The sequence below is a fragment of the Micropterus dolomieu genome, linkage group LG13, assembly GCF_021292245.1.
Source record: "Micropterus dolomieu isolate WLL.071019.BEF.003 ecotype Adirondacks linkage group LG13, ASM2129224v1, whole genome shotgun sequence".
NCBI lineage: Eukaryota > Metazoa > Chordata > Actinopteri > Centrarchiformes > Centrarchidae > Micropterus > Micropterus dolomieu.
Genome location: NC_060162.1, coordinates 28,622,819 through 28,636,588, shown reverse-complemented (window position 1 = coordinate 28,636,588; position 13,770 = coordinate 28,622,819). Strand labels below are relative to the sequence as shown.

Below are 13,770 nucleotides of genomic sequence, written 5' to 3'. Positions count from 1 at the left end.
AGCATCTCTGGAGAGACCTGAAAATGGCTGTCCACCAACGTTTACCATCCAACCTGACAGAACTGGAGAGGATCTGCAAGGAGGAATGGCAGAGGATACCCAAATCCAGATGTGAAAAACTTGTTGCATCTTTCCCAAAACGACTCATGGCTGTATTAGATCAAAAGGGTGCTTCTACTAAATACTGAGCAAAGGGTCTGAATACTTATGACCATGTGATATTTCAGTTTTTCTTTTTTAATAAATTAGCAAAAATTTCTACATTTCTGTTTTTTTCTGTCAAGATGGGGTGCTGAGTGTACATTACTGAGAAATAAAATGAACTTTTTTGATTTTTGGAAAATGGCTGCAATGAAACAAAGAGTGAAAAATTTAAAGGGGTCTGAATACTTTCCGTACCCACTGTATAATGACCAGCAGATACGACATAATAACTGGTATAAGCTGGAAGTCCCAAGGTCAAAATGGAAGACACCCCCTAAGGTAGTTGAGTATGACCGAGCTAAGATCCTGTGGGACTTCAAGATCCAGACTGACAAACTGGTGATGGCTAACCAACCAGACATCGTGTTGATCGACAAACAGCAGAAGAAGGCTGCATACAACATTTGAAGTCTCTGTCTAGAAGAGTGCAGTCCTAGGATATATATACACATGTATATCAAATGCCCGTTTTAGGATAAATCCTTTTCTCTGCATATTAAAAACCTAACTGTGGTGCTTGCTATTGACCCTTTCTTACCTGTTGAAGTCAATAATGATGTCAGCTTTCTCAGAGGTGACCTCTTGAAATCTCAGCGGAGTCACTGCACTCCACACACCAAATGCCTCCTGGAGGACATCCCGCACTTTGCCCTCACTCATCTGCCAGGGGAAACGTATAATCCTATTGGACACACACACACACACACACACACACACACACACACACACCAATGTGCTGTATTAGAGAGCACTCATGACAAAACATATTTTTATCATATAGGCTTATTAAATTCTTGCAGATGAGTTTCCATATACAAATACATACAGTATATTCCATATTTCCAACATCATGTCATACAATTTTTGCAGCATAAAAAAATCACTAAATTTACTACCAAAAATAATCAGTGCATGCAAACACTGCTGACACATTGTGTGGATAAAGGTATTCATGTGAAAGCCTTAAAGTTCATTGGGTAAATCCAAGTCTAGAGTGTTGATCAGAAGTATTTTGCTCCCATTTTGTAGAAGCAGCTTGTTTTTTGCTTTTCTGATCCACAAACTACGAACAATAATGAAAAAGAATGTGTCCTGGAGAGAATTCATGTGGTTGCTGAAAGTTACTGCATGCTAAGGTATAACAGTAGGTGTCACAGGGCAATTTGTTAGAAGTACTTAACATAAAAAGAGAAAGTGCTGACCATGACTTTACCAATCCTAACTAACTTAAACCCAAACCAACCTGACTTGTGTTGACATAATATACTAAGTAGATAGTGACTGTTTTTGTTGAGGCCATCCTTGTTTTTATGGTATGGTAGTAGTATAGTATGTAACTGTGTGCACTGTATGATAGCCTGGAATAATAATAATAATAAAGTGTAGTTTTTTGTAATTGAATATTTATTAATTTTATTACATCCATTAAAACATCCACACTTTGCAGGTGCAGCAATACATTCATTACAGTGATGTTTTACAGAGAAGATGTATTGCTTTGTACCTGTGAACAGTCTGCTGATAATAGCATACTTAAATGTTTATTTTGTAGGCAGAATGCAGTGCATACAGGCTGAAGATAGCTGGCAGTACGTTAGTAAGCGATTTTGAACACACCCATACACAGAAGTACAGTATACAGCCAGCCAGCCTTCAGCTTTCACTCCGGCCTGCCAGCAATCAGCCCTCTATCCAGTCTGCACCTCAGCCCGCTAGCCTGCAGTTTGCTATTATCCAGCCTTTTGGTCAGCTTCACTGTTCTCTGGCTTACCCCCTTGGACTAGCCACCAGCCTGATAACCTCAGCCAGTTCCTGTTTTTGGGTTTCCAATTTTCAAATTATCCTTGAATTTTCACTTCTTACTTTGGGATGTTGACCCAAATATATGGAATGCATCAGCCTACGGAGCACTGTGCTCTGTTTCTCATACTAACAGATTTGTTTTTTTTTTTACAAACAACCCTGTCTCTGTAATGTTGCAACAATCTGTCTACACTGTTGACACAAGCACATATGCACCCACACAAACATAATATTGCAGAATGAGGCAGCACTGACTTGATTCACAACTCTTTTTACCCCCCACAGACAATCTTGGTAAACACATAAATAAGTCTCTACAATAATAATTAAGCAATGTAACTTTTAATTACAGGATGATTCCATAATTTACAAGGGGGCGGGCAACTCTGCCAATTTTGCTGCTTTGACAAGTTGAACTTACAAACAATTTACACTGCAAGCCTTCGTGCAAAGCTAAAATGTAAACAGATTTTCCTTTAAGTAACCATTAGTTCCCCATTCTCAACCCCCCTCCCAGCTTAGGAGGTTCAGAATGAAAAGTTGACTGTCAACGTGGGCATCGGCTCAGAATGCATTGGAATAAAAGCCAGACAACTTCAATCCTCTGAAGAAAGGTTTATCAAAACTAAAAAAGGAGAACAAAGAGGGCTGTTGAATTAGAATGAAAAAAAATACAAGATTAGAAGTTATCACAAGTTAAATTAGTCTCACATGTTCATCTTGGGGAGTGCAGTTTTTAAATAAGGAGTGATCAGGTCAACTTAATCTAACTGTGAAAGAATGAATCTGTCTATATTTTCCTGGCCCAATGAATGGAATTTGGCCAGATGCTGGCGCTATAACAAAGAACATATGTACGTCTGGATTCTGGGTCAAGATGAATCCATGTCCATAGAAGCCATGCATCCCACCATTTTAATCATCACAAAATTTGGTACAGAACATTTCTGGACCAAGCTGGAAAAAGTAACTTTTTCAGATTTTTGATATTCCATACAGTTTTGCTATAGCTGGCCTTCAAAGTTTGCTCAAAGGCTGTGGGCAGGATTTATATTAAGAAAAAAATAATATGTCTTTGTGCTATTGCAACTATGGTTGTTCAGATCAGTCAATTATTATTAAGTGGGAAATTTCACGTACACTCAGGGCACAGGATAAAACTTAGATAACTCAGAAACTGATAAACAACAAAAGTACAAAAAAATGATGAAAAAATACAAAAATGTGACCAGTACATTAAGTACACCAAAAACACCATAAAAAATTTAACAATCTCTAAAATGTGAGGTTACCTGAGATAAGCAGGGTTACTGCAAACTCAGTCTAATATAGACCTGGACTTGTGGAAGTTACCATAACATGCAATCATTTGGTGGACATGTGTAGATAGGATGTTCATCAGATCGTTTTAACACTTGACGGATGTATTGCTGAGGACCCGAGGGAGTGCGGTGTTGAGAGTGAAGTCAATCGGATAAGTGGTTCTCAAGAAAGCTGCAAGCAGCCATACTGCGGTTCCGGCTAATGCCAACAGCAGCAATATGGGGAGCCAAGCAATCAGCCGGCTTTTGTTTCCCAAACCCATTCCGAATGGGTTTGGGAAACAAAAGCCTGCTTCCCGCAGAATAGAGTACTCCAGCAATGGACGTGTGCAAAATTTTCCAAACTGGGCCCCTCATCTACACCCACAACAGCATAACCACCAGCACCCACTCACCCACCCTTAGCTCTAATACCAACATGTTCTATTTCAAATAAGCTCTTGGCTGTTAGTAGTGACACAGATGGAGTCTCTAACAACCATTTCAACATTCAGTGTTATAGCTCCATCCAGGCCATGCTCTGTTTGCATATACTCAATATGATTAAAAAGCACAAATGGTCAAGTCAGTTTTATTTTAAAATATTTATATTTAAAATTAGACAGTGACATTATATTCTTCCTTTTACCTTAAAACAGAAGAAGGGAGACAAAAAGCCCTTCAATGATTTAGGGATTAGAGAAAAGTAAAATCAAACATTGATTAAATAAATTACTACATCATAAGCTCAAATCATGAGTGGACCAATAAATCTAACTCTATCTTGAGGGCTACATTACGGTATATGGCTGTATCAACTGAAATGATGATAATTGACTTGTGATGTGCTGCTGACAAGTGTTAAGCTCCAAATGCAAGTCACCTGACTTTTCTCTAAATGGAGAGGATAGTGAGTCCATTGAGCCTTTCCTGGCTCATCGTGGAGCGCATAGTTTTAAATGAGTTTCATTTTGCAGAATGTGCGCTCACAGCCACGGTCACAGCTAATGTGAGGAAGAAGCACAGGAGTATGCACAGGTCTCCATAGATACTTTGGAGCTGCAGTCAGTGTATTTGTAGTTCCACTGGGCTCAGTTGCGGTGTAGAATTTTGTGATGTGGGGTACTTGTCCTCCAGCATAACTATTTTCACGCCAATTTCTGACAAGATGTCTTGATGTTGTTTTCTGACCCTGGCCTGAACTTCCATAGGAAGGAAAATTCATCACAGATCTCCTTGGTAATAGTGAATCAGGTTTTTAGTTCAGAAATAATTCTGTCCATTGCCACAAAGAATATCCTATTTCTGAAGGAAACATCTCCACTTTCCTCATCAGAGTGGTTTTCTAATTCACCCACCAAATTAACAAAATGAACACTCGACAAGCGCCAAATGTGGGTCGATTTTCCATTTGGCGACTAAGATTTACTAGCATCCTACTAAATTGCATGTGCATTCTAAAATATTGCACATGCAATTTTAGTACCTGTTATGGGTGATTTACTAAGAATTATTACGTAGATGACAACAGGAGCAAACACAATGGAGGTGGCAGTATTTAAATGAGGGTTTTGCGTGTTTTAATGGTTTCCGTCATGGAGAGTCTGGAGGGAAAGCAGCCACTGCGTAAAAACCTTGTTTCGTTCAGTGTGTCCATGCGGCCCATCCTGTACTAAGTACTAGGGACAGCAACCTGGAAAAACTGCTTTGGCAAACCCCAGCAGAAACAGATCCAGTATGCTGTAATGACCCAGATGCGAGGAAAATACAAAATACAAATCGATTCATATAGTTCATTGAATAAATAAAATAATTGGATATGAAATAATATTATCTAATATTGTTAATTTCTCTACGTCTTCTTTCACTACGGTTGTGTCTACTTCTGGCAACGATAACAGCAACCATCTCTGCACAACACTTGGTGGTTTGCACCTTCCTTTCAACCGTATTAAATACAGAGGCTGTTGCACTCATGTGAAATTGCGTTTAGGCGTGGTACATCACATTGCATGTAGTAAATAAATGTATTTGCATGTTACGCCCCAGGTGGCACGGTGATGCAGTGGTTAGCACTGTCGCCTCACAGCAAGAAGGTCGTGGGTTCAAACCCCAGTTGCCCCGGCCTTGCATGTTCTCCACGTGTCTGCGTGGGTTCTCTCCAGGTGCTCCAGCTTCCTCCCACCATCCAAAGACATGCGTCCTAGGTTGGTGACTCTAAATTGTTGGTGACTCTAAATTGTCCTTAGCGTGAGTGGTTGTTTGTCTATGTGTGGCGCTGGGATGTACTGGCGACCTGTCCAGGGTGTACCCTGCCTTTCGCCCCATTGCCTGCCCCGTTTCGTGTAGGCAACTGCATGCCAGCTGTGGCTTTTCACATAGACATCGGTCCGTCTCTGTTACCATGAACGTTCCCAGCTCAGAAGCAGATCAAATTGGACCCCCTTTTCCGGCTTCGCATATTGCCGTTATACTCCCGGAAAATAATGCAGTGTGAAAGCGGCTTGTGTTAGAGCTACAAAAGTTGTGCTAAGAATACTTGGATTGTTTTTAGCATTTGGCTAGTTAGCTAAGACCATGATGTGGCGGCATTTACTAGGTATACTACAGATGTCAGGGCGACGGGCCTGTAGTCATTTAATCCAGAGATGGAGGGTTTTTTGGGAGCCGGGATGATTGTGGAGCGTTTGAAGCAGGAGGGAACTTCACACAGCTCCAGTGATTTTTTGTTGAAGATCTGTGTGAAGATGGGGGCCAGCTGGTCTGCACAGATTTTCAGGCAGGATGGAGACACACCGTCAGGGCCAGGAGCCTTCCTGATCTTCAGTCCTTAAAAAAGACTGGTGTTGGCCCACCTGAAAAACATTACAGGCCCTCTGCTGGACCCACTGCAGTTTGCCTACAGGACTAACAGGTCAGTGGATGATGCTGTCAACGTGGGTCTGCATCACATCCTGCAACACCTCGACACCTCAAGGATCCTGTTCGTGGACTTCAGCTTCAACACCATCATCCTGGACATCCTCAGCACCAAACTCACCCAGCTCACTGTGCCAGCCTCCACCTATCAGTGGATCACAGACTTCCTGACTGACAGGAGTCAGCAGGTGAGGCTGGCAAACATCACATCCAGCACCCGGACTATTAGCACTGGTGTACCTTCCCCACTGCTCTTCTCCTCTACAGCAATGACTGCACTTCAAGAGACCCATCTGTCAAACTCCTGAAGTTTGCTGACGACACAACGGTCATCGTCCTCATCCGGTGACGAGTTGGCCTACAGACGGGAGGTTGATCAGCTGGCTCTCTGGTGCGTCCAAAACAACCTGGAGCTTAACACGCTCAAAACTGCCACGTGTCCAGGGCTGGACTGGTAATCTGGCATACCAGGCAAATGCCCGGTGGGCCGATGCAACTTTGGGGCCGGTGTAACGTAAATTATGTATTTATATAACAGTTTTTAAAAAATGGGCCAACGAGGGCAAAGTGGTAGTGGGTTATTAAACCCTCTAATGCCGAGTGAGCATCGATGCTGGCTTGTTGAAGGTATGTAACGCCTTTGCTGCACGATGACGGACGTTTATTTCAAATGTGAATTCCATGTGACTGTCTGTAAACATGTAGGATTTTTAAATTCTGTAACTACACTACTATATCACCATACACAGGTTAACAACGTGGCTCAAAGGTTATATTGTATTTAATACAATACAACTGTCGTTTTTATTGAATCATATTCATCTAATATGAAAATTTTCTGCCAAATCAAAATAGCCTACATTTAACGACAACAACTAAATACACAGGGGTATCAAGTAACAAGCAAGGAAGGCATTAAAGAAAAATAGTTAAATCTTTACATATTTTAACAGTTTTAAATTCTTCAGACCATATAATGCTTCAATATATATATGCTTTAATTTCTATTTTGAAATGTTGTTTATTTTTAGACCATTTGTATATATAAATGTAATATTTTTCATATAAGATAAAGGGGTTCAAAATATATAGGCTATTCATTTACAATGATTATCAATCTTTTCATAAAATATTGTAATGTCTCTTTTTCATTAATAGCTGAAGTCTTAAAGAAATATTCGAAAAATCTAAGCAATAATTTGGTTTACAAACAAATAAAATAAATGACAAATGATCAGTTTCGTTATTGCTAAAAACACACTTTTCCTCAACATCAACCCTGAATCTTTATTTGATACACGTATTATAGCATTGAGTGCAGTAACGCCAGATCCTATCTACGCTGGGGAGAGGGTCATTCGTCCAAAAGTTGGCCGAAGTATTTATACCCTATGCGGGTTAGGGAGCTCGATTTAGTTGTGAGGGTGATTACGACCAGAAGTGGCAAGGGTCTAGTTTCGGAAAGGCCCTTTGTGTGTGTGTGTGTGCCTGAACACAATGGAAAGAGGTGGTTAGCAATGACTTTGGAGGCGGGCTTTAGGTTTTTCGGCATTTAAGGCTTTATATGATAGTGATAGTGGAAAGAGACAGGAAATGCAGGGAAACGGTCTGATCAGCCAAGAATCAAACTGGGGACTGGCAGCTCAGGGCATTTGCAACACGTGGTATGTACCTGAAAAGGTCAGGTTTGCTGTTCCACAGCAGTCCCACTGTACACTCTTGGGAATCAGCTCAGTTCATTGCTTTCCAACCTTGCTTCAGATGGTGGATTAGTAGGCACAGGATCAGCAAAATCAGTTGAAAAATCTTCCCTTTTACTGTCAAGCTCATGTGTCCTTTGTTCCTCTTGTGTATCATCCTGCCACCCCTGTGTATCTGTTCTTTGATGTGTGCATTCTGTTTCATATGCAGCTCCTCCAGCTCCAGGATACAGGACTTTCTAATCTTCTATATATGAGCAGGTTGAATTTCATGACCAGGGTCCAACCTAATGGCTGTGAATCTATGACAATAGTCCGATCTGGTTAGAAGGATCATGTAAAATTAGGAGGTCCAGAATGAAAAGTTCACTATGAACAACAGTTTATTATCTCCAAATTTAAGGAGCAATCAGGTGGACGTAATCAGGTAAATGAAGGGTGACAAATGGTGAACAGCTGCACGTTATTTTTCCCCACCAGATTTTCTACTCTTTCTTTGATTGACTGACTAGTATTTGTTGCCTCTATTGGTTAGGTTGGTTGTTTAGGGTTAGCCACTCGGAAGCAGAGTAGGGGGCAGGACTTGTTGTAATGCTGGTATGAGTCAAGTGACAGTTGACATAATGTGAATGTTCAGACTTTTTACTTTTTTATTTTACCACACACACACAAGATAAATAGATAGATAGATAAACCGAATATAAATTTTTACTAGACAGATAAACTTTATGAACGATCGGCCAATAGTAATTTTCAATACAGACCTCTTTGCATTTATCTAAATATATAAATTTCATTGATCTTACATCCATCAAAACATTAAGCAGCGCATTCATGATTAAAACATAGTGACAAAAACAGTGGTAAACGGATTAACTGAATAAACCAAAGTACAGAATATTAGTGTTTCTTACTTGTAAGTGAGGTCAGTCTTCTCCCAGCGCCCTCCAAACAGCGCAAACCGCTTCCTGCGCTGCTGTGTACTCAGGCCTCCCTTCTTCTTCTTCAGGTTGTAGTATGACATGCCAACCTGCGTTAAGGTGGGATAATCTGGGACTCCACAGCGACGACGCTTCCAGACTTCTGTCCCATTTTTGGACGTCAGTACAGACTTCATTTGGTACTCTTTATTTAGCGTGTCCTGTTCATGTCTTCCCCTCTTCTTTAGACCAACATGACTGTTATTTTGAGGCCATCCCTGCAAACAAAGGTACAGTTACATACATAACATGACATAGTCTTTATTAGACAAATAATAAAAATAATGTTTATTTTCCAACTGAGAATTGCAATGTCCATTTTTATGCTGATGATGCCATCTTGTATGTCCTCAGTTCTACCGCAGACCAGGCCTTCTCCAGGCCTTCTCCAGGCCTGCTCTTATATCTTTAATAAATAAATCTTAACACAGTAAAAATGTAAAACTTCAAAAAACTCTGGTTGTGTCAACTGAGTTTACAAAATTCAACTATTTGTTTAACAGAGCACAGATTTAGCAGTTCATTCCTAAAGAGTCCAGACTCAGGATGGACTGTTTTCTGTCTGGCCTCACAATGTTCTCTTACAATTCAGTGATGGGACAGGTTAAAGAAAAGGATCACAATTGTTGGAGCAAACCCAGAGATAGTCTTTTTTTCCCCACACATTCTTCTTCGGCAAAACATTATCCTCAATGTAACTCATCCACTGACAGTTCCGTCAGATATTTGGGTGTGTGTTATGCTTGTAGTAGTTAATGTAGCCTCGAGTCTTTTGTCTGAGTTGAGAGATGAGGAGCAGATTACAGAGGTCTGGCTGACAATATTTATTTGATCAATTGTCCGCTCTGCTAGATAGGTATCAGATATGAGGCCATTATGCATTTTTCATCAATGTCATTTTGAAATGTATTGTTCCACTATCAGTTACATTACTCACATTACTGTCACAATCCTGGTCTGAGACAGTTTTTTGTACTTTTTGTTGGCCCGCTCTGTATTAGGTATATTGATTCTTGGTCTGTGTTATGGTTAGTTTGTTCTGCATTGTGTTGATCTTTATTCAAGTCTGTTCTCCTGTTTTTGATTATTTGATCTGCCTTGTCTGTTCTGTGTTTTGGGTTCTATACACATCAAAAAAAAGAAACGTCCTCTCACCTACAACTGCTTTTATTTTCAGAAAACTTAACGTGTAAATATTTGTATGAACATAAAAAGATTTAACAACGAAGACATAAACTGAACTGAAGTTTCACAGACATGTAACAGAAATGGAAAAATGTGTCCCTGAACAAAGGGGGAGTCAAAATCAAAAGTAACAATTTTGGTGTTTTTCAGAGTCAGTAGAAAGGTCTCTTTAGTGTTTAGTTTTTATAACTGTGACCTTAATTGGCTACTGTCTGAACGCTGTCAGTGTCTTAACGACAGTTCCACAGGTGAATGTTCATTGATTGTTTATGGTTCATTGAACAAGCATGGAAGACATTATTTACACCCCTTACAGTAAAGATCTGTAAAGTCATTTGTTTTTTACAGAATTATCATTAAAATACAGAGTCCTGAAAAAGGGACGTTTCTTTTTTGGCTGAGTTTAGTTCCTGTTACCTACTTGTCTTGTGTTTAGTTACCTGCGTCTTGTGTTCACTCTGCCTGATTACCCTGATGTGTTGCACCTGGTGTATCTCCCTCCTTGCTCGTTTGCACCTCTATATAAACCCTGTGTTCAGGCCGCTCCGTGTCAGACCATTGGAGCTTGTTGTTACTCTGTCTACCTGATTGTGTGTGTGCGCTCCTGTCAGTTACCATGACTGGATCTTTGTTGCATTTAAGCCTGCTTTCGTATTTTGGTTCATTTATGGACCTGTTATCTTTTATCTCACCATTTGTATTATCTGTTTGGATATCACCTCTGCTTTTGGATTTGTGTGGACTCAGCCACTCTTAGGCTACGTTCAGACTACAGGCTAAAGTGACTCAAATCTGATTTTCTTGCTCATATGTGACTCAGATCACTTTTTATAACAGTGTAGTGTACCTACGTAATTATTGGTTAATAAAATTATGAATATTAATGTTTGGAAATAATAATTAATAATAATAACTTATATTTATATAGCGCTATCCACGAGACCCAAGGACGCTTTACACATAATTGCAGAGACAGAGCAATAAAAAGTCATTCAGGGTTGAATGCCTTTGTGAAAAGGTGGGTTTTTAGGAGTTTTTTGAAAGTGTCCAGAGAGGGAGCATTTCAGATCTCTGTGGGGATGGAGTTCCAGAGGGTGGGGACTGCGATGCTGAAGGCTCTGTCCCCAAAAGTCCGCAGTCTTGTGACGGGGACAGAGAGCAGGACCTTGTTGGTGGACCGCAGGTTCTGTGAGGGGGAGTAGGGGTGGAGAAGGTCCAGTAGGTACTGGGGGGCAGTGGCATGGAGAGATTTATAGGTGAGGAGTAGGATTTTGACCGGGAACCAGTGAAGGTGAGTGAGGATTGGGGTATTGTGCTGCCACAACCTAGTGTGTATGAGAACCCTGGCAGCCGAGTTCTGGACTTCTTGTAGCCTGTCCAGGACCTTGCTGGGTACCCCATACAGGACACCATTACAGTAGTCCAGGCAGAAGGTGATGAAAGCATGGATGAGAGACTCTGCCACAGAGTCTGAGAGTGATGATCGAAGTCTGGAGATGTTTTTGAGGTGGTAGAAAGCAGATTTGGTAATAAGTTTGACATGTGACTGGATGGAAAGGGTGGAGTCCAAGATGACACCAAGGTTGCGGACTTCTTGGGATGGAGAGATGGAGCAACCATCCACTTTGAGGAGTAGATCACCTACCCTCAGGAGCAACGGCTTGGGAGCTTCGTTTTGCTGCTGTTCAGCTTGAGTAGATTGGATGACATCCAGGTTTTTATTTAGACAGTCAGACAGTTAACAAGTGACAGAGGGGGAAGCTGAGTGGATAGTTTGGTGCTGATACACAGCTGTGTGGGAGCATGTAAATGGTGAAAAGGAGGGGTCCAAGCACTGAGCCTTGAGGCACACCTTGATTGACTGGGGCCAGGGGGGAGCTGGAGGCTCTAAAGGTGATGAACTGTTCCCTGGAGAGATATGACTGAAACCAGGAGAGTGCTGAACCAGTGAGGCCAACACATTCCGATTGATGGTTGAGAAGAACTGTGTCAAAGGCTGCAGAGAGATCTAGAAGAATGAGGATGGACGAGGAGGTCATTAGTGATTTTGATTTTGAGCGGTCTCAGTGCTGTGATGCGCTCTGAAGCCAGATTGAAGGGGTTCATAGAGATCATAGTGGGATATGTGTTGATGAAGTTGGGCAGCAACTGCTCTTTCCAGGATTTTCCTCATGAAGGGAAGTTGTAGCTGTTGAGGTCATCCGGATCCAAACTGGGCTTTTTGAGAATAGGAGTAACGGCAGCTGTTTTGAAGCAGGAGGGTACCAAGCCAGATACCAGAGAAGTGTTTATGATGTCCACCATGAGGGGACAGAGGGTAGAGTGGCATGCCTTGACCAAGAGAGTAGGCATGGGGTCCAGTTAACAAGTAGAGATCTTGGCTCTGGTAACCAACTTGACGACTTGAGCTGCGTCCAGAAGGGAGAAGGAGGAGAGGCAGTGCTGTGGCAAGCATGCCGCGGGGGGGCCACCATCATGAGGGTGAGTTGTGGGTAGAGGGTCAGGGGTAGGAGACTCATTTACCCAAGACAGCAGATAAACTAACCTCACCACAGTTTCCTCACTCGTACTCAGCCTGTTATAACTCAAAACAAAGGGGTGTCACCATTATGATAAATAGAAAAACACACTTCAATCATAATACCACTACTATGGATCCAGAGGGTCGATTCATTATTGTTAACATTTCGAATCAAAATACTCCTTTATGCATTGCTAACATCTATGGCCCAAATGTTGACGACCCCTCCTTTTTTCAAGCTTTCTTCAACTCACTCACTGCTCACTCAGACACAGCTCTTATATTAGGAGGGGACTTCAACATGGTATGTAATCCAGCAGTTGACAGGCTCAGTACGGCAGGTGGTTACCGTATTTGGAAATCAATAGACATCCTTAAACAATACATGAGTGATTTTGGTCTTTACGATGTTTGGCGTTCTCACCACCCCACTCTTAGAGAATATACCAATCCACCACTCATATTCTCGCCTTGACTATTTTTTGGTTAGCAGCTCAATTATGACATTTCCAACACTCAGATTCACCCTATCACTATGAGTGATCATGCACCGGTTTCTATCACTCTTACTAAAAAAGGGTCACACGGCCAACTAGAAGTTGGAGATTTAATGCATCATTTCTTAAAGAACTAGATTTTATAAGTTACTTGAAAAAGGAGTGGGCAATATATATGGAAACTAATGACCTGCCAGGAACCTCACCATGTCTTCTTTGGGAGGCAGCAAAAGCAGTCATGAGAGGTAAAATAATCTCCTATTCATCATACAAAAAAAAGAAAGAGATCTTGTGAATTAGAGCTAGAACAAAAAATAAAAACATTAGAAACTACCCTTGCTACCTCCCCACAGGAACACATGCTGAATGATCTGAGAAAATCAAAACTTGAATTAAATGAAATTATTAATAAAAAGACCCAATTTCAGTTGCAAAGACTACGCTTGGAGAACTTTGAACATGGCAATAAATCCGGCAGATTCTTAGCCAGCCAACTGAAATTGAATAAAGAAAAAATAACTATTTCTTCCTTAAAGGACTCAGCTGGGAATCTGACTTATAACCCAGAAGAAATCAACAATGCATTCAGAGATTATTATAAAAACTTATATACATCACAAATTGATCCATCTAGCTCTAACATCGATGCATTTCTGAACA

The 13,770-nt window shown here is 41.0% G+C and overlaps 1 protein-coding gene across 1 annotated transcript in view; it reads right to left on the bottom strand.

Annotated features, from left to right (window-relative positions):
* Positions 1-13,770, bottom strand: part of LOC123981916 (stromelysin-3-like) — a 33,501-nt gene that overhangs the window by 10,356 nt on the left and 9,375 nt on the right. Inside the window, exons 2-3 of the mRNA XM_046067159.1 lie at positions 8,842-9,125; positions 743-886 (exon numbers count right to left, since the gene is read on the bottom strand). Of these exons, the coding sequence (XP_045923115.1) occupies positions 743-886; positions 8,842-9,125 (428 nt within the window). The remainder of the gene's footprint in view (positions 1-742; positions 887-8,841; positions 9,126-13,770) is intronic.